Consider the following 27,953-nt stretch of genomic DNA (forward strand, 5'->3'; position numbering starts at 1 on the left):
AATTAAGTCGGATAATAGTCAGATGATCGTGATGAATAGTATATGGCATCATGGGAATTATACGGTCATTCACAGGTTGTTACTTCCTTATTGAAAAAAAACTGCAGAATATTCTAATGTCAATTTGTATTATGTATTGCAGATCAGTGTATATTTATTTACTATTTTTTGTGTTTAGTATTGGGAATTTTAAATCATTCTTAGGGGTTATTGGAGGAATGCATGGGGTAAACTGTATAACATGTATATATACTGTAGAAACTTTAATTTTCGTGGGGTTAAAATTTCATGGTTTTGTCTCATAGGGATTTAATTTCGTAGTTTCCAGTAAATGGAAGTAATATTATACATAGGTTTAATTTTCGTGGAGGTTTTGATTTCGTGGATATAATCTCTCTACGAAATAAAACGAAATTAAATCCTCCACGAAAATGTCTGCTTTTACAGTGTATTTATGTCAATGATACAGCTGCTGCCGCCTAATGAAACAAAATAATTAGAGATATCTCTAAGGTTCAACATACAATCTTTAATGACAAAAAGTGGCTTGTCTATCAACCTACTTTCAAACCTTGAAACTGCAAAGAGAAAAAAAATAATTTGAATGAATTTAACAGAGCTGTTCAAAGATCTACAGTCAAACCAATTTAACCCTAAAGACAAAAAAAAATAATTCTGATATGAAACCTTTAACCATTGATAATGTTCCTGATCAGTTATAAATAAGATCAAACTTAAAATTTGTCCAAGAAGAATACTTCTCAACTCTAACCGTTTAATTTGCAATGAATCAAAAACAATAGTAACAATATCAGAACATCTACATTTAAATTCACTATTATGTCTTTTGAAAAACTCATTTGTTTATCAATCACATATTTCACTTTATTACAGCTAACTTCCCACTGCATGTAAAGCAAAACTTTGGTTAGCTTGCTTGCTTTGTTTGTATATTGTATATATATACAATTGTAATTGGGATAATGTCCAATCAAATTTAAATACAGAATGTATATTATTATACAGGTTAAAATATGCCTATATATATATTGTTTGAAGATGTCAATGTAAATTACAAAGCTTGAATTAAGGTTTGTATAAACAGAGCAAGCAAGCCTACCAGCATTACGAAATTAGCTGTAAATAAAATAAGTGATAGATATAAGCAAGTTTTTGTCCTAGAATAAGGATGTTCCCATATAATAAATCCAGAATGAAGAAAATGACTATAATTTGCATTACGTTCCACAGGAGACTGTTCTTAATTAATGAAATTTCTTAGTTAATGGAAAATTACAAGATATTGAATTCAATTTTACGCACCAGATGCACAGTTGGAAGATTAATATCTTGTCTGCCGTCCTCAAAACCAAATATTGGAAATTCAAAAGAATAATGGTAAAGGTTAATAAGTCTGTGGAGGATTCTTGGGGAGGGTTCTGTTGGAACACCCCCAATTTTGACAATCAATGCATTTGAATGGGGACGCAAGGTTGGAACCTCTCCTTTCGAAAATGGCTAGATCCACCCCTGTAAGTTCTCAATATCGAATTGCACATTTGCCAACTTAAAAAGAATGGGTAATACATAAAGCAATTTTTGATTCTGATAGGTCAATTTTTGTTTTTGAAACTATTATGCCAAATATAGGAATGATGATTTAAGCAGATTCAAAAATAGCTGAAGCATGATTCTGGGTATGGGATTTTCTCGCTGTATTTGAGACCCATTTGGTGGCCTTCGGCTGTTTTCTGCTTCTTGGTCGAGTGTTGTCTCTTTGACACATTCCCCATTTCCATTCTCAATTTTATCAATTAATTGGAATGTAATTGCTAGTTTAAGGTAGAATAAATATCTGTTGTCTGATGCCTGATTTGTCCCCATTTGTTAAAGTCTATGGTAAACTAAAGTATTTTCATCATCACTAAATCTACTAGGTTATTGACCTGATTATGATAATCTTGAAAAAATTTTAGGTACTGTCTTTTGCAATTCCTCTTTGTTTTCAGATAAGACAAACCAATTGCTGCAAGAGCTACTATATACTTATTCTTATTTTCTTCTGGGAGTAAGAGGAAGGAGGTGGTAGTTTGAGATTGGGCAGTGGAAATCATCAGGGACCCCCTGTCCACCCTCTCAATGTGATTTTCATCATGAATTATATATATACTCCCAACTAGAAGTGATTTTAATGTAGTCAATAAGCTTAGGTATCAAAACTTGAGTATGCATAAATCTGGTTGAATGATTTGTAAAACTCTGCTTTGAAATGACTTGACTGAAAACCTTTTTGAAGAAAGGGTAAAACATTCAGTTTTAGCAAAAGGTTATGTTATAGAAAATTACGCCCTTTTCTACATGTAAATTTAAAAGGTCAGTACAGGCAATTGAACTGATTGATATCTGATTTTAATGCAAAAATGACTGGATATCATTTCTAGCATTAACCAGTTATTGATTTGCTATTAGCAAACCCATTTAGGCCACCCTTAAAAAATTGTTTGTTTGGCATTGCCGACCCACACTATCAGCAGGTGGGTAGGTAGGTAGGGATTTTTTTTTTTTTTACATTTAAAAGCTTTATACATGTAAATCATGAAGTCTCTAGACCAATGTTGTCTAAAGCATTGCAGCATTGTTGTGTGTACATGCTGGTGGTTTCTTTGAACGGGGTCAACCGTCAATGTCACATTCTACATCATATGGATAATTTCATGTAAGACAGTCAGTTTTGTTGGCAGAGTTAACCAAAGGACCCAGAAAAAAACACAGAACTGAGGCAGGAAACTGACAAATTAACCATATAAAATGTACAATGTATGACGTGAAAATTGAACTTTTATTGTGGGACTGCCAATTGAACAGAGGCCTGATGTCACATCTTGTGGTCACAGTTTGGTAAAATTACCATAAGTTAAATGGCTCAACCACTACGGCTCCTTGTACAAATGGACAAAGATTTAAAACTTTTATTGTTTGCTTTGGTTTTATAAACATCACTTTCTACACCGTATGTAATTTCATGGCAGTCAGTTTTGTTTGCATACTATTAAACCGTAGTACTTGAAGGAAAACGGCGGCAACCTGCGGGAAGAAACTGACTAACCTTATCACATATGACATGAAAATCAAACCTTAATTTTGCAACTGCCCAACTAGGGCTCAAACCAATACCTAGAGGCTAGTAATCATACATGAAAGGTGTGACGAACTACCATACAAACACGCCTACTGCCCCTGATAAGTTTTGAGGATATAGGATCTGTACCAAATAAGGATAGCAAAATATTAAAAATTTGGAAGGTTGGCACAAATAGACATGGTGTTTATACTAATATTATCCATTAGTGCAAGGTTTTTCAGGGCTATAGGTTTAAAACGTATGATAAATTCAAAATGGAAATATGCAGCAGGACAGACAATTTTTGCAGATAAATAAATTATGGGTTGTAATGCTTGTTTGATTAACAGAAATCTGGACATGCATTACATGAATACAGATAAATTAATGAGCCCTTAGAATTGTGGAAAAGGAAGGGATTTTATTCATCACTAGTACACTAGATACATTTATAAATATGTTTCTGTCAGTATCTTTTATGTTTTAAGAATTATTTTATTCATGTTAAGAAGAAAGGCAAGAAAAGGGGGAAGTACTTCAATTGACACAAGATGCTAGTCTTTAAAATATGTATGTTTCGTACCAGGCTAGCATCTACTGGTACAAAACTACTATAAACCTGTAAATCTGGAACCGTTTTGGTCTATGGACTTTAGTGCTTACAGCCATAATTATCTTGAATGCATCATTGTGGTTCTGACTATAGTAGATACTTTGTTCTCTGGTTCAAGGGAAAATTTGTCAATGATACATTTCAAATATTTAATAAGTTCAACAAATGTAAGAGCCACGCATATTTGTTCTGTGATGTCCCGGTGAAAAACTTCTATCTCATGAAGCGACAAAGTCGAGCAGAAATCATCTGTTTCTGCTTTTAGCCTTTACAAAAGATAAAACTTGAGTCCTCTACAAGGTCTCTCAGAACGTTTCTTTCAAAGAATAGCTGAACATTTGATTTTTGATAAAATCCATCTCCCTTAACCAATGCATTGATGCTTTCCCCTGCCGGCCTCTTTGACATTACTTTTGGCAAACTTTTTCTATTCCATGTCATTTAAATGTTTGCTCCCAATACTGTGTAAGGCAAGCGCTTTTAAGATCGTGATTTGAAATAAGTAAAGCCAGGAACAAACTCGGCGGATACGATCAAATTCCGGCACAATTTCGATTTTTTTTTAAATAAAAAAAAAAAATTTCTGAAACGCAAATAAAATTATTTGGGCGGCAAGTTTTTCAGTGGGTCGGGCGGCAATGCCAAACAAATGAAATTTTATTTTAGGCCTTATAGAATAATTATAAGATTGCTAAAGTATGTAATAAAAGCCCGTTAGATTTAATTAAAATTTACAAAACAGATTTGAAATGAAGATCAAGTAAAATTAATATTTATTCAGTTGAAGGTTACAGGAATGATTGGAAACTGATGGCTTAATTGATACATTGTAATTCCATTTCGAATTCTGATTAATTGATAACATTATTCTGGTGTTCGATGTAAAATGCTAAACAACTATTGTAGTTTTTAAAAACATTTATTTTTTAACAGCAGATATTGAAATGTGAATATTAAATTCAACTTTAAGATAAAAAACAACTGAATTCATGGATTCTTTAGCTTGAAATTAAATTCATATTGTCTAACTAGAATAAAAACAGTAAAAAAAATATGCCTGGTACTATATGCTGTCCCTATAACTTTGTGTTAATTGCCTAAAGTTATTACTGCAGACTTTTGTTTTTTTTTATTATTGTCATTGGGTTTCTGTCTGAATATATAAATCCCTACATATCTCCTTTTATTCATATGAAATAATGTCTAAAACACCACTGACAAAAGTTTTTTTCATAAATAAAATTTGAAATATTATGGATTCATTTTTATGCGACCGCAAAACATTTTGCATTCATATATTGGTATCAAGTTGTTCTCGTCAGCATCGTCCGAAGACGGATGGTTTTCAGATAATACCTTTAGTAATAGTATAAGTAAATAGAAATCAATAAAATTTTAACACAATGTTTATATAACCACAAAAGGAAGCTTGGGATTGATTTTGGGGGTTATGGTCCTTAAGGTTTAGGAAGTAGGGGCCTAAAACAAGCATTTATCTTGTGTCAGTACAAAAAGTCGTGTATAAGTATTTCAATTGTTCTGAAATTGTACCACAATGTTTAATACCATAAGTAGAAGGTTGGGATATATTTTGTGGGTTATATGAGACAAACAGTCTATGAATAAAGGGCCAAAAAGGGACCAAAAACAAGCATTTTTGTAGTTTCAAGACAATAAATTGGAGTTATCTTTCTTTGTCCAGAATGGTTGTTGAATCACCTAAAACCAATGCTTTATTAAATCTTCTTTGAAAATTGGAGTTATCTTTCTTTGTCCAGAATAGTAGTTGAATCAACTTAAATCAATCCTATATACAATATACAATGCAATATTCACTTTACTACCAACTGATAAATTAAAGCATTCTTAACCATTCAGTGATTACAAGCACTTTGATTACCATTCTAGGGTTTACAAATGGAAAAATTGAAGATATTTTTAGTTTCTGTTCTCTTAACTAATAAGTTTGTCTCAACTAAATTTAATGAAATGTGTATATAATGCTTATTACCTTTAAACTCAGTATAAGTTCATTTTTTGGCAGCTTCACTTTTACAGTTCTTGAGTTATGTCATTTTATAACGTTATATGCTAGCGGGGGCATCATCTGTGTCCCTTTGAAAGGGACACTTTCCCCATTTTTTTTTTTTAGAAGTTATTATTAATTAATATTAATTTTAAACATGACTGTATGACATTTTATATTTTAATATTTTATGATGTATTTAAATGAGTAGTTATTGTTGCAAACTCCATTAGAAATTTGAATTGAGATCATTTTAATTTGGAATAAGGGAAAGGGGGAGGTGAAAAAAAAAATTGGGAGAGGGGGGCAATTTATCTCTTTTTCTCATTTCAGATTTCAGAAAATAAAAAGAAAATTTCTTCAAATATTTTTTTTGAGAGGATTAATATTCAACAGCATAGTGAATTGCTGAAAAGCAAAAAAAACATTAAGTTTATTAGACCACATTCATTCTGTGTCAGAAACATATGCTGTGTTAACTATTTAATCACAATCAGAGCTTGAATGTTGTGTCATGATACTAACCCCACTGGTTCAGGGTTCGACCTCTGTGGTCGTATAAAGCTGTGCCCTGCAGAGCATCTGGTTTTTCTTGGGTACCAAATTTTGTAGATTAGTGAAAACTTGCATTTCTGTGGATATTAGATTTTGTGATTCTGCCTTAGTCTGCATACATGTTTATTGAAAATTTGTACTCTGTAATTGTAATTCATGGTTCCTAATTCACCATGAAATCCACGAAAATTGGTATCCAATAAATAATTATGAATCCACAGTATTTAGGTTGGTTGATAGGGTTACACAGGTGGGGATATTGTATGACTGGAATCTATATATAGATTTCATTTATCAGAGCTTAGTTTGCCAAGTTACCATATTTGATATAGGATTGCATTAGAATCAATACAGATATAAATCAAATCATTACTTTGTAAAATGAACTCGCTGTATCTCAATAACCAAAAACATTATAGCAGTACGTGTCAGTTAAAGGAAATTTCTGAATTCACTCTAGTCTGCAGGCTTGCACAGTGTGTCAAAGCACCAATCAAAAATATTAAAAAACAAAATAAAGTATAAACTTGAAAAGCATTTTAAAAGTATAATGTACCCCAAAGTCAAAAAGGTTTTGCAAAATTGATTTTTATTTTTGAAAATAACTTAATTTGAAAAAGATCAATCAGAGTGAATGAATAGATATAGGAAGATATACGTGGTATGAGTGCCAATGAGACAACTCTCTATCCAAATAACAATTTATAAAAGTAAACCATTATAGGTCAATGTACGGCCTTCAACACGGAGCAAGTTGGCTCACACCGAACAACAAGCTTATTTATAAAGGGCCCCAAAACTACTAGACGTGTAAAACCATTCTAACAGGAAAACCAAGCATATTTGTGAATTGTATATATTGGAACCCAAGAAAAGCTAAATATTAATTCCAGGCCAATGAGTTGTTGTCATCATGGCAGTAATAAATAACTTTACCTGATAACTGTGCTGTATATTTCTGTTAATGTCTGGACGTGTAAGTTATATGACAGCTCTAATATATATCTGAGGCAAATGAAACGGAACTTTAGTACAATAATTATGTTAACATTACGAACATATTCTCCTTATAAGAAAACTTAAGAACATTTTGTAAAATGATTGTTTAAAAATATATTTTTTATGGTTTTTCCTTTGTTATACCCACCATTGTTTTGTATTGTTTGAATATATGTAAATATTGTATTCCTCTTGTTGCACATATGTATTGTGTCTGAGTGATCAAATAAAGTTGAAAGTTGAAAGTTCTATATTTGGTACTTAAAGTAAGATCTTTATGTGTATTTTACAATATCAAAAAATTGCTCACAGCCAGAATTTTTTGTTAAGAATCTTGAAATTTTGTTTTGACCCTGTCTTTGAGTTTAGTTTAAAGGGAACCCATTTATGATAGGTCAATAAAGTTGAGAATGGAAATGGGGAATGTGCCAAAGAGACAACAACCCGACCATAGAAAAAAACAACAGCAGAAGGTCACCAACAGGTCTTCAATGTAGCGAGAAATTCCTGCACCCGGAAGCGTCCTTCAGCTGGCCCCTAAACAAATATATACTAGTTCAGTGATAATGAACGCCATACTAATTTCCAAATTGTACACAAGAAACTAAAATTAAAATAATACAAGACAATAATTTGGTGTGCAGTTTTATTAGCATTTAGCATTTGTCATTTCCATGGAGGACCAGGATATTTGGCCCTGCAACTTTATTTATGGTTTATTGTCTTTGAAGGTTCACATGTTATAGAATCTTTATTATTCTATTACTATTACAAAAGTCTGAAGGTTCACATGTTTTGGAATCAATATCTTTATTATTCTATTACTATTACAAAAGGCGAGACATATCTCTGTGTCAACAATTTCATTGAATGTTAGGGATGTTGTGGTAAAGTGACTTTATGTGTACATCTTTAAATGCATGTAGAGATGACATGACTTTAACACCCACACATTCTGTTTTTATTAGTTATAAGTTGGCTGCAGGTAAAAGGATCGAAAGTAATAGGAAATTCCAGACAGGCTTCATTTTCAATTTCATGTTAGATGAATTATTAAAACTGCCTTAGATATCGTGTCATATTGGACAATAGATTCACATTATATATGACTTTAACAAAATAACATGCATGCAAATGTTCTTTGTTTTTGAACCATTCATTTTTTTCTTGATAATAAAATGGAATATTTGATTGTTTCTTCTTATATCATAAACACCAATAATATCCGTTCATAGACGACTTTCACATTCTGTTTTTCCCTATCCATTTTATTTGCAGCATTTATGCTTAAATTTTATGCCAGCAGCAGATCCAGGAGGGGGGTTTCCAGTCGTTGGAAATCCCCCCCTTTTTTTTTTACAATCAATGCATTTGAATGGGGACATATGGTTGGAACCCACCCTTTTTTCATGGATTTTGAACCCCCTTTTATAAATGAATAGATTCACCACTATATGCTGTCAGTTATATTCCATTGTTTAATGGCATCATTTATGGTATGCCAATTTACCTTGAGTTAAATGGTGTAACCCAATCATAAACAGAAACTCAAAATATTAGTCTATATATTATGACATCATGCACTTTATCGAATGCAGCATAATGTGCATTGGTTGATTTCTAAGTCTGAGTGCTTGAAAGTTTTATGACTGTGCTCCTGTTTTTGTTAGGATGCTACTTAATATAATTCATCAGGTTTATCCTAACTGTTATTAGAAAATTTCTCACATTCAAATTACTCAATAGTGAAATTATTTTCAACTCTACAAAAGTTGAAAATAGGTCCCTATTCAAATGCATTGATTGTAGAAAAAAGGGGGGATTCTCAACGATTGTCCCTTACAATAGGAAGAACAAAACTTTTTTTCTGAATTAATTTTTACCAACCTGAATATTAGGAAGAATAAAACTATATTGATTTGGTTTCCATAGAAATTCACAAGAAATTATTTGATATTCCACTTTAGTTATTACTAAACATCATTTATCGCAGGACTATTACACCTCACCTGTATTTTCAATTCTATCAATTAATAATTTTTACACAAACAAGTTTACTTATCTCTCACATGAAAATGTAATTAATAACATTTTTAACAAAAAGTCGGCTCTAAAGAAGAATTAAAATATACACAAGGGAAGTGGAAGGCATGTTTTTGTAACTATAATTACATTTTATTACATGCAAGTTATCAGCATTTTTATTTAGTTCTGGAAGTATGCAGTGGTTGGGATGGTTTTGTCAGATGTGAGTACATGTTTTTGTTTAGTTTGAGTCGTATGTTAAGTTAAATACAAAGTTAAGTTAAAAGATACACAATTTAAATGTAAATAAGAGTTAGAACTTTGGATAGTTCTCTGTTATGTTGATAAAATTAAGATGAATTTGAACAAATTTAAGATGTAAATAAACTAGCTGCTATTATGATATGCTATTATGATGCACACATTGAGTATGTTATTTATTTATCATCAAAAGACGTAAACATAATTTATAAATCAAATATAGCAATTTTAACCTATTAAAGTAAATATGAAAAGAGTGACTGGTGAAAAATAATTTTAGTGTAAACATATTTTATTAATTAAATTCAGGTAAAGTAATGTACACAAATAGGCATTTACATAATAATACAAGTGAAATAATTAAATGATAAAAATAATTTTAGAATCCAATTCTTTAACCAATGTATGAAATTATGTCATAAACTTGGTCTTTATCACTTTGTATGCATTCAATTGGTATAATCATCATAAAAATATTTATCTCTGTCAGTGTTGTTGTAAAAATATGGTAGCGGAGGGAGCATTGAGTTTTACCCTTTTTTTTTGTACATCCCTACATCAGGTCACCCGGCCATGTGTACATTATAAATTAAAGTAATGTCTGTACCTCCAAAAATTGGTTTCCGTTCACAACCTTTAGTTTGCCTCAACTAAATGTTGTGAAACTTATATGTAATGCTTATATATGACCACAAACATAGATCAAGTTTGAATTTTAGTGGCATCAGTTTTACTGTTATAGAGTTCAATAATGCAGAATTATACGCCTTTAATTATAAATAGAAAAGTTGCCGAAATTTTTCATTTTTGTTCACCAATTTAATTAAGTTTGCCTCAAGTAAATGTTATGAAACTTATACACAATGCTTATTACTTACTGATTAAGTACAAATTCAGGTAGTGTCACTTTTACAGTTCTTAAGTTATTGTCCCTTTACAATCTTATATGCAAGCGGAGGCATCATCTGTGTCGCATGGACACATTCCCCATTTATTTGATTAATAAATACTGTTTTAAGCTTACATATAATAGTAATTAAGCAATATTATCGTTATCTCTTTCATTTCTTTTTTAAAAAACTGCTAACAGTCACTCACTGCAAAATAAAAAACAGTTTTGTCAACATTCTCTATAGGAAAAAATCAAAACAGTTTTGTCAACATTTTCTAAAGAAAAAATTGCAACCCTAGAAAAAGAGGATCAAACGAAACCCAGAAAAAATCCATATGACCCTAATCTTGGTAGCTGATTGAATATCATATTTCATCTTCCTGTCATAATTTCTCAAGTCTAAGATCTAATTAAACTTCATTTCCTAAAGGCCATATTCATCTATCATTTTGATATAGGATAGAGATATAATTAAATATTGGTATAGGAATTAGGTGATCTTCCATGAACAGAGAAAGTAAGATAGCTAATTAGTACTTTGTAACAAACATACCTCAAATCAATAAACTTCTACTAATTAACAATCAGGTCTGGTAACATATATATATATATATATATATATATATATATATTATTTGTGGGAAAAAATCAGCTTTTATATTGCCTTTGACCAAAACAACAGCTGAAATTTGAAGACAATCATTCATAAGGCTGAGGCCTAGTCTACTGGTTGAACTGTCTGAGTTAGTAGGGTAATAAGTTGTTGAAATTTGAATAGTCTTGGACTAAAATTTAGAGGGTTGGGGGTAATTTAAACCATGAGGTTGAACATACAAATAATTGCATATTTTACACTGATTTTTTATGAGCCAATTAAATTAAAGAAAAACCATTGAACATAACGAAAAATTGAACACTAAACCCAAAGGTAGTGTAACCACCCATGTGGACTGGTAGTCAGTAATTATTGCTTTGATTCTGGTGTCATAGACTTGATGATTTGATGCTTTTATTTCTGCAAGCATTTAGGATTTACACTGATTGGATCAGAATGTGATCGAATCATTTGTGACGGTTTGTCTGATCAATTGGTCAACAATGACAATGTGTTCTTTAAAGGACTATAAAGTTAAGCTAGAACATTGAAAATCAGACTCAGTACACATTGGTCTAATTCAAAGCAGGGTACATGTATGTTCACTTAGAGGGGTCATCCATAATTGTCAACCATTTTCCAGAGTGTAAAAAACGTACACTAAGGGGGAGGGGGTTAAAAAATCAACATTTTTTACCGTACCTTTTTTTTTTAAAATAGAAATAAAACAGTCAGATATGTTTCAGTTTATTTTCAATGCAAATGTTTACATTAAACTAAACTATTATAGGCAGGATCTTCTTTTTATTAAAGAATGATTAATTTTTGTCTTAAAATCTGAAAATGGTTGATGTAAACTTTTTGAGGGAGGGTGGGGGGGGGGGGGGGGGAGTCTGAAAAAGAAAATGGTTGACAATTATGGATGACACCTAACATGATATCTTCATGAATATATATGAAATATCTGACAACAGGCTTTTAGCAGCCACAAATTAACCAATTCAAGAAGAATGGTTCAGGGTTTGATCCCTTGGCAGGCTTATTAAGCCAAGACACAAGCATCTGGCATTTAGTAGTAAAAGAAAAAAAAGTTTTTTTTTTCTGGCTACTGTCTAAAGAGTCAGTGAATCTGGGTTGACTGTCATGTCTTTTGCAACCTGTAACCTTGTACTTTGCAATCACATAGAAAATTAAGCTCAGTTACAAAGTATGATTAATGATCTTATCATGTTTCTGTCCTGAATATGATTGAAAAGATTTTTGCTAGATGTTATTCATTCATAAATCCATCTGTCTGAAATTAATCATTGTAAAATTAATCATTGTAATAGAAAATAAATATCAATTGTTCGAAAAATCTCACAGATTTATCTATATCTAACATAATCTTGGATCAACATGTAGAAATTATTCTATAAATAATTCTGCAAAAGCACAAAATTTAAATTGTTCAAATACAAGTAGCTCATCGCTGTTTTTCAGTGTTTTTCTGAGAGTAAAAATTTCTGTATCTGACCAAGCTTGGATCAGCATGTAGAATATTCTATAAATAATTCTGCAAAAACCCATTTTGAGAACAAATTTTAAATTGTTCATGTACATGTAGCTTGTCATTGCACTTCAGTGTTAAAGAAAAAAACATGTTGCCAAAATTCTTGGCCATTTACATTTTGTATTTTGATTTGAAACTTTATCATTGTAATTCTCTGATATATAGTTTTATGTTAAATTAACACTGATCCAGTATATCAATCCACATTACTAATAACTGGTAAATATTGGCAATGGTATCATACAGACATCCTTTGTAAGATTGTACAGAGCTGGAACATCACTGCCCTCAATTTCAGTTGTTTAGTTCATTGATGCTACAAGGACTAATAATTAGAAAATGTTAAATATAAGCTGTAAAGATATTTAAACTGATTTTGAAGAGAGACAGTGATGAAATTATATGAAAACTTGCAATGTGGTTGTTTTGTGTGCAAAGGGAGGTTACTCTCATTTACTTGAAGATGACTCTCAAAATATTAAAATTTATCAAAGACATGAACATGTAACAAATAATTTTATTATGATTTGAGAAGATTGCAACAATGAACAGATTTTCAGTATGTTTCATGTAGATTTTCATCTAGCTATTAGCTTAACAAAATACATTATATTTCTGGTATAAAGAAAAGGATTCAGCATACTAGATTGATCAATGATGGAATTAACATATAAACCAGAGAAAAATAATTTACAATGAACAGAATTATTTAAATCAGGTTTATTCAACTAAAACCATGCATGATTTTATCAGATTTTGTGCAAGAGATCAATTCTATTACATGTAATAGTTTTAATTTAGCTAGAGGTTAATTTTATAGAAACCAAAATTTCTCTGCCAAATGTTATCACTGGCTGTTTATAGTAGAAATATTATTATATTAAATCCCTTACTATACAGAGGAATACAGAAATTAATTTGTAATATATGTTTTATTGCATATTCTTTGCATTAAAGAAGCATTTTATTGCATACAAATTTGTAAATTTTGTGTTCTATCTAGTATTTAAACTAATTTCGACATACTTTGAAAATTAAGGTGTTAAAATCATTCAAATATTTTTTTTAATAAAATTTAAATTGGTTCAATTAATTATTCAACTTTGTTCTTTTCAACTACAATTCTTTCAAATTGTATTGTTAAACCTCCTCTTTGGTGACGATTCAGAGTAATGATATCTGCCAGGTCAAACTATTTTTTTTCTTTTGTATTAGCCATTTTTCTGTGAAGGACTCATGGTATATGGGTAGAGGTAAAGACAAACCTGGTCAACTCAAAATCAGAAAAATGTGTCAGAGTAGGGTTACCAATAACCCGAAAAATTCAGTCGTTATATTCCGCTTACAACATTAACGCCTGAATGCATAGACAATGAAAAATCTTCAATCAACCATTCGGAATTAGCTCTGGATTTACCTATCTCGATAAAATTGAGGTAATTGCTGATAGGTCACCTCTTCTACAGGGCACCAATCAAAATCCTGGATTCGTGAAGAGTTTTTATTGTGTAAGGAATTCAGGCCCTCGCAAGTAGGAGAGATTGATTACGGGGAGGGACTGAATTATTCGGGTTAGTTTACCAATTGTATTTCCTAGGACTCACTATTTGTGCCTACACTCATGCAGTGTGGTGGTCTAGTACATAAAAGGGTAACATCTTCATATTGCATACATGTTAGTTTCTAAATGAACGTGTAATATTTGTCAACATGGAGAATAAGGAATATAGTACTCAGATTGTTTTAAAGACCAAAAGGTTGTTAAGTTATTATATTTAAGTTATACTCTCAAAAAATATTCATGAAACAATTTGCCTCTGGATTTAAACATGTTAAAGAAACAATTTATATAGAATTTTGAATTGAAATTAATTCGTTATTTGATAATTGATTAATGGTAAAGATATGATTTTATTTTAAATTATTTAATGTATGTAACATAACGAAGTAGAATAGTAGACACACTTGGAAATAAAAAATGTCATATTCACCAATCTGGTTTATAAAATAATGAGTTGTCTCCCATTAATTATGGAAGGAAATTAGAATTACTTCCCCTTAATTGACTCCAATGTAAACAAGGAAGGATAAAAATAGGAAGTGAACATCATACACTGATGATTTTACCTTGATGGTCATTGTAAGTTATATTTAAATATCAGCTGTTAATGCAGAAAAAAAAGCTATTTAAATTTCATAATTTCCTAGTGACTTGGTTGGGATATTTAGGTCAATTTAATAAGTTAATTGCAAAATTAGAAAGAAAAATTAATGAACAGGTGAACTGTTGTTATTGACGGGCCATATATGTCACTGTACATCCTGTTGTTTACATTTGAATTTTAAATAGACAGGGAGTGTGTTGTGTGGAGACTTTATTGATCACACTCATGAAATTTGTCATAATTTGAGACCTAAGGTAGAATATAAAATATTTAAACCATTTTATTTTAATACGTGCCTATGGCAATTAAATTTAAAGTTGTAATATAGCATTATATTTACAGCATTTATTTATAACATTGGATACTGTAACCATGTGAAATTTTGTGAATATTAAAGGAAAATAAAATGCAAAAAAATAAAAGATTTTAACAGTACATTTACATACTAGATAAATTTCGTTCTAAGGACAAATATTCAATGATTTTGCTTTTTAAAAATAAATACATGTAGAATTCCCTCAATGGCAAAAGCTGTCTGTAGCCAGGAATTATCAAGGGGGGTTACATTGACTCGCGGAGCAATCATGCTCAACTTTAACAGTTATGATTCAAACAGAACGTCAACTTTAACAGTGCTTATTTGTTTTCAAACCCTCCAACCCCCCTTGGCTACGATATAGCTTTTGGTTTTACTTGTCTTCTTCTAAAATTGTTTATGGATATAAAAAAGTATAGTTGTCTAATTGACAATCAATTTCTATTTTCTGGATTTTTATAATTATGGTCTGTTGATAACAACAAACAAGACTTGCTGAATTTAAAGTAACACAAATTCAGAGAGAATTGCTGGTTTTGACTTGGAGAAAAGCTGTATTTTTTTTTTTATAATTAAGTTACAATGTATGTAATTCTTTAAGTGTAAGGGGTTGTTATTTGAATACTTTATTAACAAGAGTGAAACTGAAAATATCTTCAACCTCTTATATGTTAACTATAATACATAAGGAAAATATTTTTATTTAGAGCAACTTAAAGTGTGTGCAGCTCTTTACTTTGGTTTTATAAACTTGCAGTTAATAGCTCAGAGTTTTTGCCTCGTGTTGAAGGCTTATTGTATAACTATATAACTTTTACTTTGAGATACATGCTCCGCTCCTTTTATATTGTGTTTTTGTTTCTTTCTGTGCAATGTGCATGTTTTACCTTAGTAATTTTTGGGTCGCTTTATAGCTTACTTTTTGGTGCGAGCCAAGTCACAGTATTGAAGACCTTACTTTCACCTATAATGTTTTAACAAATTTCCACTTGGATGGAGAGTTGTCTCATTGGCATTCATACCACATCTTCTTATATCTAATTAGTAACAATATATACCAAAGACAAAATTTGTATCCATTACAAAAGCAGAAAAATACAGATTTATTGATATTTTCATGTGTCCAAGAAACATAATAAAAAATCAATCAGGGGCAGCCAGTCTCAAATTTGATTTGTAGCTTCTTTTAATAATTTGTCTTAATCCAGAGCAACATCTTTATCAACTGCCAAAAAGTCTTAGAAGACTGCTAATTTTGCTAAGTCTGGTATGCTTAATTTGATTAAACATTAAAATTAATGATAAACAGCATTCTCCTGCAGTCAGACAGCAACCTTAAGGGAGCTACCATTTGATTTTTATGGGGGGGGGGGGGGGGGGGGGGCTAGGATGAAATTTGAAAAAAATAGGCAGGACAGGAGTTTTGAGTAAAAAAAAAGGCAGGATGAGACACTTGCAAAAAAAAAAAAGTCAGGACGACAATTTAGGTAAAAAAAAAGTCAGGATAAACTAAAAAAAAAAAAGGCAGGACCGAACAGAGTGCAAAATAAAAAGGCAGGACAGAGATTACAGCTAAAAAAAAATGCAGGACAAAATTTTTCATCCTAGCCCCCCCATAAAAATCAAATGGTAGCTCCCTAAGTAAATATAGCCAAAAGACACATATATCAATCAACATTACAATGCACAGTGTTGTCTCTAGATTTTATTTCTTGTTTTCCAAATGAAAAATAGAATATTTTGGAAAACAGACAACATACATGTACACTCAATGCTTAACTGTGATTGTGAGGTCCAATTGAATTGAATTGAGTAAAAGCACATACAAAACAGGTTTACTGTTGGATTATATATAAGTTGTCTCATTAGAAATCATACCAAATATTTGTATTTTATATGAAATGATAAAAGAAGTTGTATACTAAATCAAGCAATGAAAAATACATTTAAAAATGAAAAAATTAAGGCTACATACATGTATTCCTTCCTCTTCCATCTTTGAAATAAACAGAAAATAAAAATGAGATAGCCTGAAGGCTGAGCATTTGTTTTAACTAATACACATATAGATCATAAAACAAAGGGGATCACAACTCATTGACCTTAAGCATTATTTGGGGTATGACCTTCAGGATTATTTGGGGTATGAAATATCCTCAATACAACTCACTTAAACTTAATATATATTATAAAGTTAGTTTGTGGATGATGCCATGGTCTGCAGCTATCTGTTACAGATTTAGATGGACAAGGTTTGGAATCTAAAAGTACTTTTCTCTGGCTATTCAAGTTTTCTAAAATCCTTGTAAATGAAAAAATGAGTTGCTTTCAACTTTCCTTTCTTTAAATAAACTGTTGTAGTGTGTAATTGGATTGAAATTATTATTATAAAAGGAGGGTCAGAGGGATCCCGAAATCCCAGACTTAAAAAATAAAATCCTGAGGTCCCGAATTTAAAGAATTAAAATTCTGACATCCAGAAACAGAAATTCAAAGAAAGAATTCCTGCATCCCGAAAGGATCAATACCAAAATCCTGAGCTTAAAAACATGACGTCCCGAAAAAAGTCTGCCCCCACCCCCTTATAAGACTGTGGTCGATCTAATGTTATGTTTTTTTTTCTTTTCTTTTATTTGTCTGTTGGATATATATATATATATATATATATAGTGTTGTGATTATTTTCTTACTATTTGTCCTCAAAATAGAAAGGGGAATGACCTTTTGATCCATTGTAAATTTTACAGTCGGAATGATGGGTGTGACCACTACATGATCATGTATATACAATAAACTTATTGAATCAAATTATTTTGATTATAACGAAAGATAGTTCTTTCTAAAAGAATAATCCTAACTAAAAAAAAGCCTGTACTAATGATAGATCATTATAAAATGATTTTAAAGTAGAAAACCACAAATAAAATAATCTCTGGAAATAGAAGGCATAAAGTCATGCTTAGCTTTTGTTTCGTGATTTTGATAGAACTCTAAGGAGGAGAAACTGATGTATAGGATTGTTCAAAAATTCAATTAGTGTTACTCTTATTGTTTACTTTGATAATTATGATTATAATTCTGGTATCACGTTTCCTGGATATTGTCACGATTTTTTCTCTATCTGGTAACCTGATGTCTGTTTAATGACCGGGGAATAATGTTTTTAGTACAAACTTTTTAGTAACAGCTTATTAAAATATTGGAATCTAATATTAGATTGATACAATGTATCATTATTGTATTTTTTGCTGTATGAACAAGGAAGCAAACTATTTAGTAGTCAAGAGTTTTATATAAATACTGTTGAGGAGCAGGAGGAGAAGTTAGATCCTGCCATTATTAATAGGAGGGTCCTAACCTAGATAAAGGGGGAGGGAGTCCAACAATATGTTCCCATTCCAATCCATCTTTCTAACTTCCAACCCCCCTCTAGATCCACCATTGTGAATTCATATAATGACATATTTGAACACTTTCTATACAGAGGGTGGTAAAGGGTTATTTTCATGCAATGTGTTTTGTCATTTTTTAAAGCAATTGCTTTTATGCCGTCGCGTATGGCCATCTTTGTGACCCAGATCAGAGACTCCGCCCAGATCAAGCCATAGTATTTTGTTAAACAGGCTCCTGGTCAGTCATTCTTTAACACCTATGTATGTTTTCTAATGCAATACATAGCTTGAAACTTTAAAAAAAAAGTTAGTGGATTTAAGAAGTTTCAGAATATGTTCTTGTAGATGTATTTTTGTATTTAAAGGGTCAACCGTTTGACTATCAAATAACATAGAAGTCCGAGTGAAAAAAAGTACATTTTTATAAATGCGATTCCGTTTTCCGCCGTTCGTACGATGTTTCAACAAAATATGGATTCATTTCAGTTGTTGATTTAGTATTGAAAATTTAACTGAATTATCTCCTAATAAATACGGTTTTTTATGTTTAATTTGTGTTTCTTTAAGAGGTCAGGTGCTCTTGTTCATTCATAAAATTATCGTTCATTCATACATTTATCGTAAAATCAAAATCACTACACAGGTTAATGCGTAGTGTCAAATTATTACCTGTAATCTAAAAATAGACAAACTTTATTTGCGCAAATAATTTAGCGGAACGAAACCCTTGTTGAAAACACATAACAATAAGTTCGTTTTCCTTTTCTGTCAAAACTCCGTAATATTTATCGATCACCTTACTAATGAAATGGACCCGTCCAAACGTAGTAGATGCCAAGTCGGTCCAGATGAAGAGATATTTACAATTTGGAATTTTCTAGTTTATTAATACATAGATTGAAAAAAAAGTACGTCTTTTTAAATATCATGATCAAAACTGGGTTTGCATAACAAATGTAAGATGAAACCATTATCCTCGTCTTTTCAGTGAACAAGTCTACTACGTTTGTTGACACTCGACGGTCCACCGTGTTATCAATTTTATTTCACATGTTTTCGAAATATTGAAGATCATTTTTCGCAATGTTTCCTGAAAATTGATAAATATCAAAGCAACGTAGAGCTGTTTGTTCTTGTTCGTATAATAAAATTGAGAATGGAAATGGGGAATTTGTCAAAGAGACAACAACCCGACCATAGAAAAACATACAACAGCAGAATTAAGGTCACCAACAGGTCTTCAATGCAGCGAAAAATTCCCGCACCCGGAGGCGTCCTTCAGCTGGCCCCTATACAATATATATACTAGTTCAGTGATAACGATTTAATGTCATGTTTGTCTGTGATGACCCCCCTTTTCGGGATTGCATGAGAATTGTAGTTATCTCGTACCCACATGCACTTGTGTCTATCCATAGGAAGGTCGACTATCCATATAAAACTATTTATATGGATAATCGACCTTCCTGTGGATAGAAACAAGTGCCTGTGCTCGTACCGCATCAGAAGGACACATATCAACTGAGCAATAATGTTTGGAACTTAGTTTTAAAAATGATGACAAAGTAACATTATGAAAATATTTTTATTAAGCTGAAATATACATTTATTCTTTACATGTTTATGTCTTGTAAGATATTTTATTTCTTTCCCGTTTTTTAACATTTGCGTCTGGAAAGTTGAAATGTTTTAACTTAATCATTTGTGTTAATGGTTAAATATAAATTAATAATGAAAATTGTTAAAATTAAATCAATAAAGGAAATTATTGCCAAGGAAGTTACAAACACTACCAGGGGATAATCCATGATGATTTCTTTTTGAGTTATATGTTTCAGCACATGCATATTTGACCCCAACTTTAGCCTGGTAAACGTGTTGTCTCCTTGTGAAATATAAAACATTAAAAATGACTTTCTGCTAAAGTCTTTTATTTATATAAAGTTAAAACCTTCTTACTTTTAACTAGACAACACTCATGTCAGGTTTAATTCTTGTATATATGTGGATGAAAAATAAAAGTCCCAAAACATAAACATGGCAGCAATTGCTTTTACAGCCTTTAAGGCTTTGATTTTTTCATGTGCAGCCGTAAAAAGGTTTCGTTATTCACTGTGTTTCGTGAAATCGGTAATTAATAAGATCAACGTGCAAGAAATTTTTAATTGTTCGTTCATCGTGAAATGACATTTTGATTTCACGTTCTTCCATGCAGATATATGAACCCCCTTTACTCCCTTCTTTACAATGCCAAACTCCTGTTATTGATGCAACTTTATAATGAGATTTAAAGGATGTGTTATTGACTTTTTAAGGATGTTTAATGTCCAGTCAGTAACCTTTACATCAGCTGGACAAGATCATGTTATTGTTTTATGAATATTAGCCTTGCCAGGTTTATAAAATGTTTGTTCTTCAGTGACACTCTGGTCCTTACAGTCAACTATATATGAGGTCCTACTTTGTCATGTTATTCTATATGGGATCTGATGTCTTTGCATTTACTTATAAATTTAGCTAACTTGAGGAGAGCCCCTAAAATCCTACATGTAATTACAACGGTTGTCGTTTTGTCCCTGTCAGGGTGTTTAAATCACGAACTACCCATACTCAAGTCCAGACTCCAATGGCCAGCAAACCAACAGGAGATTAAATGAAGACGTTAAAAGATGGATTAGCCGATATCTGATTAGGTGGAGTCTACTGTATTGGGCCTTTCAGAATAAATTTCACGTATATTGTCATACATCATGTACATGTTCAATATTAAGTTGAAACTGTTTTTGGCAAGTTGATGCCAAGATTTTTCACTTGCTAACAGACCATAATTTTTGTAGGACCATATCCTTTCTTAAAATTGATTGTATAAAATCTGGTATGAAGTTTTTTTTGTTTATCTTTAAAATGTTCAATTCTATTCAAAGTTCTTTAGATTATTATCACCTACATGTATATAGATCTACAAGATAAAAAGAAAGTTTCAGTTAGGTGGGAACCTTTGTAACAGTCTTAAAGAGATTAAACTTAGATGATTTCCTACCCACACAACCAATTTCTATAGACGTAAACACTTGACATTCGTAAAAGTTGGAGCTGTTATTGAAATACGAGCTTTATCTCCATTTATTTAGTCGGAGAATCTTTATTATATTTTATGTCCAAATATATTAAATGTAGATAAAAATATGTAATGACCGATGTAAATTATGATCAAATTTACTCATTATTTTGATTTTTCATCTACTTTGAAGCTTTTTATGATTATACAATGTGAAAATCCCATGTTCATATTATTATCAGCTGATTTTCTCGAAGCTTGTGGTAAGTTCATAATTTATTAAACAAAATCTTAAGATTGGTCAATATTTGTTATTATTTGTCTTACAAACTTGAATGCAAATTTCTAATTATGTGAACATTGTATAAAAAAGGGGGAATGTTCACCCCTTGTTTCTGATTGCTCCTGTACTATGTAGAAAGGATAACAAGAACTAATTCCATTTCTTTGAGAAAAGAGAGGTACATTTTTAAAAGCAAATAACAACATGATGGTCATGCAGGTACATGTAGCATAAAGTTCTACATACATGTACTGGTTAAAAATACAATGTATGTAGCTTTTTTTTTCTACATTCATTTCTTATAGATACGTTAAAATGTCAATGATTTAGCATTGTTTTTTTCAACATGAACCTAGACTCTAAAAAAATTGATGACTTTTTTCTGTCAGATATTTAAAAATGCCAATAGAACAAATACTGCAGATTTATTTATTTGTTAAGGGTACCAAATTTTTGTGGATTGAGAGGAAGGTGAATTTTCATGGATACATGTACATCTATTTAATTTTGTGGTTTTGCCAAAGTCTTCGATTTATAAACATTAGCCTATAGAAAATTTGCATTTTGTTTAAAATTTCTTTTCGTGATTGCCACCTCTACCAACAAAAACTATATAAGTTGGTACCCCATCAATTATAATGAATTTAGTATGAACCAGATCATTTACAAGGTGCTTTAGTGGAGGGGACATTATGTTTTACCCTTGTCCGTCAGTATGTCCCGAAATTGGTTTCCATTCACTAAATTCATTTTAAATAGTATAACAAAAATATAATGGCAGATCATTAAGGTTTTCATTGACTGGAACAAAATGACATTTGAAATTCTAACCTTCATTTACAAATTTAGCTAATATATAGTTTACTATAATCAAATATACTATTTACATAAAGCCTCCAGGCTATAACATTTTTGTTATGTTCTAGTAAATATTTTATTGCCAATAAATTTGTAAGATTTTCTATACTGATTATAATTAATTTTAGGCACATCATCATAATAGATTTGTATGTAGAAAATAGGGGAAATTTTAAACTACTGATTCGTGATTTACACCATTGGGCTTCAAGCATTATAAGATGGTAGGTCAATTACCTGTCATATTTAAATCAGGACAAGTTCATAGGGATCCCCATAGCTTTCAATTTCAACTTTTAATCTGGAATTATAAACTACTTCTCTTTATAAGGATAACAAGGTTTTATCACTCTAAACATTACATTATTTAAAGAAAATACCTATTTCCCTTCAACCTTGTCAAATCAATCCAGGGGCAGATCCAGCCATTTTAAAAAGGGGGGTTCCAGAGTAAAGGGGTGTTCCAACTATATGCTCCCATTCAAATGCATTGATCGGCCAAAAAACAGGGGGGTTCCAACCCCTGCCCCCTCCCCCTGGATCCGCCAATGCATTGCTTCAATCCTATCCTATTTTCTTTCTCTTAATCTGAATAAAAACGCCTGTTTTAATGCATTCTTATATATTTCGAGAGCCTTTGTCCATTCCCAAATTTTCATAACTTTTATTAAAAGAAATCATGTAGTAGAATGTAGCCACAATTCTGTATAAATAACAAATGAACAATTACAGGAGTTTATAATTCAGTGGTTGTCGTGTTTTGCAGTATACATCTTGAAAATGTAACTATGCAATAGATCAAAATATATTTCCTGAGATATGAAGATCAGCTCATTGTTCTATTGCCCGAAGCCAATGGCTGATCTTCATACCGAGGGAAATATATTTTGATCTATTGCACTGTTACACATTCAATAACTGTTTTATTACCTAATACATACTGAATCAGTTCTAACAAATTCTTAGAACGTTTAAAAGACCCAATTTCATTGGACAACATGAATACCTTTCAACTAATCAGATATGGATTATCAGAATAAGAGGTCATAACAGGTCAGTGCAATAGACTGCACACAATGGTGCAATAGAATGATAATTTCCAGTGCAATAGACCATGGAACAAAAAATGGCAGAAAAATAGCAAATAAGATAGAAATATTAATAAAACAGTAGAATACTCTTTATTAGGTAATAATGTAATATATTGTTTTTTTGTTCATTATTTTGGGCATAAATTAGGCTGCTAGTTTTCTCGTTTGAATTGTATAACATTTGTCATTTCAATGTCTTTTATAGATGACTATTTGGTATGGGCTTAGCTCATTGTTAAAAGCCGTAAGCTAACCTATATTTGTTTTTTTCTGTGTCATTTGGTCTCTTGTGGCAATTGCCTCATTTGCAATCAAATGGTACATCTAATTTTTATACCAATTGAGCTTGGTGTTACTGTTGTAAGAAATTGGGAGGGTGGGAAAAACAAATTCCTGTTGCTTTAGATGTTATTAGCACTATGACAGTTTTACTTGAATAAATTGTATTCCATAGAAGAAAAATAAAGCCTAGATATGTTGAATAAAGTTGTGCTATATGAAAAGCTTCAAGTGAGGGGACATAACTCTACTGATATAAATGTGAAAACTTTTTTTAAATTGTAGATTGAGTTATCTCCCTTTTATCAGTTTAATACAGATAACATAGGAAATATAATACTATTAATTTATAGCAATATTTATAATAATACTATATTAATCAGAGATGGTTAATTAAAAAATTCTATAGGTATTATCATTCTCTGCATGTGGATAGTGCATACATTTGTAGATAGTCTTCTTCAATGTAAGGCCAGGGTAAAAATATACTCAGAAATACATCAAATTTCTTGACTTATGAAAATAAGTGTACTGTATATAATTATAATGTTAAATAATAAAAATCAATTTAATAAATATTAGAATTGAGTTAACGTATAAGCTCTGATTCAGGTTAAAAACTTTTTAAAAGGACAATGACTGATGTACAAGTACACACTTATGCCAAATATGTGGGCATTTGCCTTTTACCTTTTATGAATGTATAAATTCTCCCCTGATTCCCCTGACTCCCATAGCCCTCTCTCCAAAGAAAAAAAATTAAAAACTAACAATTTACCTATTTTGGTTGAGATGATAATGATTTTGAAAAAAAATCATATACTGTAAAGATAAAAGTGGCTTGATCGTAATAATAAAACTTGGACTAAATGGATGTGAATACAGTTGGAGTGTCTAGCCACATGTTTTTTTATTTGTAAGTTTTACAGTTTGTTCCTATACTGTACTAGTTATAGACTCTTTAAAGTTTAGGGGGTGGGGTTAAGCATTTACAAACTTGTTTTGTTTTTCATTCATTGTATTGTTCATAAGTAAGGCCTTTGTTTTTTGTTTGAATTGTTTTAATTTTGTCATTTCGGGGCTTTTTATAGCTGACTGTGCATTATGGACTTTGCTCATTGTTGAAGGCTGCACCTTGACCTACAGTTGTCAATCTGCAGTATATATGTGGTATGTGCACCTTGAAAGCTGGCCTTGTCCTAAAAGCTATAATGTTTTTGATCCAAATATTTGTTATTCAATTCTATTATAGTCCAAAAACTGATAAAAGTTGTCTGTCCTTGCACACTTTGAAGTTATCATTGTACAGGTGTATAAAAAGAGTATGAAAATACATAACACCTCTTCTTTCTTTAGTTAAGCCGTATATAAATTAACCAATCTTATAGTAAGATAGATAGTTTTATTGGGGGTGTTGTTTCTAGGTATTTATATTACTAGTTACATTGCATTGTTATTTTCTTTAAACTTCTATGAAAAGATTTAAATGGGAATGAAATATGATTTTAATACATGTGGGTGATTGAATACAACTTTCAAATTTGCATAAATTTCAAACAAGGAAGTTAAAAAGAAAGGGGTGCAAGTGTAAACGAAAATATGTGGTTTATGATAATGGATAATTAAAGATGCAAGGTGTGCGAATTTTTTAAGAATGGTTTAATACAAGGAAATTTAATAAATATTTTGTTAATAATTTGATGAATTAGCGGAAGTTTAAACTTGAGGAAGGTGTACTAGTTCAATTTTAAAAATTCATTAAGAGATTAAATTGCGTCTACATTGTAAGTGAAAAAGAAGATTAATTCAACCATATATTGAAAAGGTTTTAACTTTTGTTTGGCCTGAACAAATTTACTTACATATCAGTGGATAGATTCTGAACTGTTGGTTATCAGATCAGCAAAATAAAGTTAAAAAATATGGATTATTTGTGAACCCTGGTTTCTTAAGGAAATGGAGAGCCTGTTTGATTTTGGATAAATGTTCTTGGATTATAAATGGATGAAATCGTGATTGATATTTATACATTGTCACAAGATCCACTCGATATTTCACCACCCAGAAGGAGCTGCTGTATGCCATTTGGTTGTTTTAGGTAACGTTTTAATTGGTCAGAAAAGGGGGGGGGATTGTAATTTCAATTACCTGTAAATTGTTTAGTTCATTACTGGTTTTTCCTAATAACATGTTCTTTTGATTATAATTATAAAGCAAAGAAAAATGAAATGGCATATTAGGAAAATTGGATGTCTATGCCAATTTTACAGCTTTATTGCACCAAATTTGTAAAGAAACATGTCCAGTTATTAAAATGGTTTCTTGGCAGCTAATCAATGGCCTCTTTATTACTGCAAGTTGATTCTTTGATTTGTTAATAATGCAATTGTTTAACCCCCAAAAAATTTTCAAATTTCAAGTAGCATTTTTCATTTGATAAACCTAGCTTTGAATATTTTTGTTCTTGCTTTAAAAAATGGAAAATAACATGTTATTAAATTCATGTGTCCCAAGCGCTTTTCTGGATTGAGTGTTGCTGAAACATCAGCTCATTCTGATTCCTGAATGTCTTTATATACGACTGCAAAAACATTTTGGGGTTTGTATAATGCTTAATGATGTTGTTGTTGGCGTCCTGTTCCGAAAACACATTTGGTTTCATGACAATTACTTTAGTTTAAGTTAATGCATCTCTATGAAATTTTGCAATTCTTAAGTTCAATACCACAAAAGGAAGGTTGGAATTGATTTTGGGGGTTATAGTACGTGTATCAACAGTTTAGGATATTAAGGGGCCAAAAAAGAAGCATTTATGTAGTTTCTGGACAATAACTTGTGTGTACGTGCATGGATCTCTATGAAATTTTACTTCAAGGTTCCATATCACAAAGGGAAGGTAGGGGTTGAGTTTTGGTGGCAATTGCCACTAAACATTTAGACAACACAACAGTCAACAGGTTTGATTCTAAAAATGATGTATAATTGGCTCATGAGATGAAAATCAAATTGAAGATTTTTAAAAATTGCCATTATAAGACATTTTAAATAAGATTTCATTATAAGTAAACAGTTTAACAAATTCTTATCGTGGGTGGGTAGTCTTTAAACTTCCATATATAATAGCATAACTGTAAGTTCATTGAATGAAACGTAAACTTTAAATGAACAATGAAAGCAAATAACACTTTAAATATTTTTGTTTACATTAGAAATTTATTTTTAAATCAGAGATAAGTTTGATGATTTCAGACATTTATTTAGTCAGATTATAAAGTTTAAAAAAAATATTTTATGATATTCACGAGTAAAGGAAAAACCCAACAGAAAATACTGTATCATCTAGATATTATTCAGTGACCATCATAAAAAGAAATAAAAGGAGATGTGGGGAATTACGTCAATGAAACAGCAACCAAACCACACAAATAATCAAAAGACGTTCAAGTGTTCAAGTTTTGATGAATGAATTTGATGTTACATAAATGCTGATCAAAGTTTCAGGTTTCCCACATTTCACCCACACAATAATTTAGAAAAAGTCTTCAAAAGAAAATTATGAATATCTGTGAAACATGACAAATTACTTGATTTTTTAAGTTCATCTCTTATTAAATACATGTATTTTAATTAAACATCATCGGACACTACATGTGTATACAAGGAGATGTTGGGTATACCTACATTAACAAAACAGCAACCAAAAACAATAATTGAATAGAAAAACCAAAGGATATAGGGTATCCATTCATGACCCAAAATTAGTAAATGCACAACAAAAAAAAAAACATACAAAAGCAAAGGCACGGATCTTTCATTGCTGTTTTTCATCTGAAAGCCACAGTGAGACCTCAACACAGAGCCAGAAAACTGTC

At 31.0% G+C, this 27,953-nt stretch overlaps 2 protein-coding genes across 11 annotated transcripts in view; one reads left to right on the forward strand and one right to left on the reverse strand.

Moving 5' to 3' along the window:
• The window catches only part of LOC143047613 (glutamate [NMDA] receptor subunit 1-like), a 162,827-nt gene that overhangs the window by 126,039 nt on the left and 8,835 nt on the right, over window positions 1-27,953 (reverse strand). The window contains exon 2 of one of the 2 annotated variants that reach the window (XM_076220777.1): window positions 7,252-7,320. The gene's annotated coding sequence lies outside the window, so the exon portion shown is untranslated. Of the gene's footprint in view, window positions 1-7,251; window positions 7,321-27,953 lie in introns of those variants that run through there. The other variant, XM_076220778.1, reaches the window with a different exon arrangement.
• Window positions 1-27,953, forward strand: part of LOC143047612 (diacylglycerol kinase zeta-like) — a 198,552-nt gene that overhangs the window by 54,191 nt on the left and 116,408 nt on the right. Inside the window, exon 1 of one of the 9 annotated variants that reach the window (XM_076220770.1) lies at window positions 14,701-14,779. The exons of 5 other annotated variants lie outside the window; for them this stretch is intronic. Coding sequence is in view for 2 of the 4 variants with exons in the window: in XM_076220764.1 (XP_076076879.1) it covers window positions 17,266-17,372 (107 nt within the window). In the remaining 2 variants the exon portion in view is untranslated. Of the gene's footprint in view, window positions 1-14,700; window positions 14,780-17,257; window positions 17,388-25,701; window positions 26,180-27,953 lie in introns of those variants that run through there. 3 more of the 9 variants (XM_076220764.1, XM_076220773.1, XM_076220769.1) reach the window with 3 other exon arrangements.

The sequence above is a fragment of the Mytilus galloprovincialis genome, chromosome 10 (assembly GCF_965363235.1).
Source record: "Mytilus galloprovincialis chromosome 10, xbMytGall1.hap1.1, whole genome shotgun sequence".
In the NCBI taxonomy this organism is placed as follows: Eukaryota; Metazoa; Mollusca; class Bivalvia; order Mytilida; family Mytilidae; genus Mytilus; species Mytilus galloprovincialis.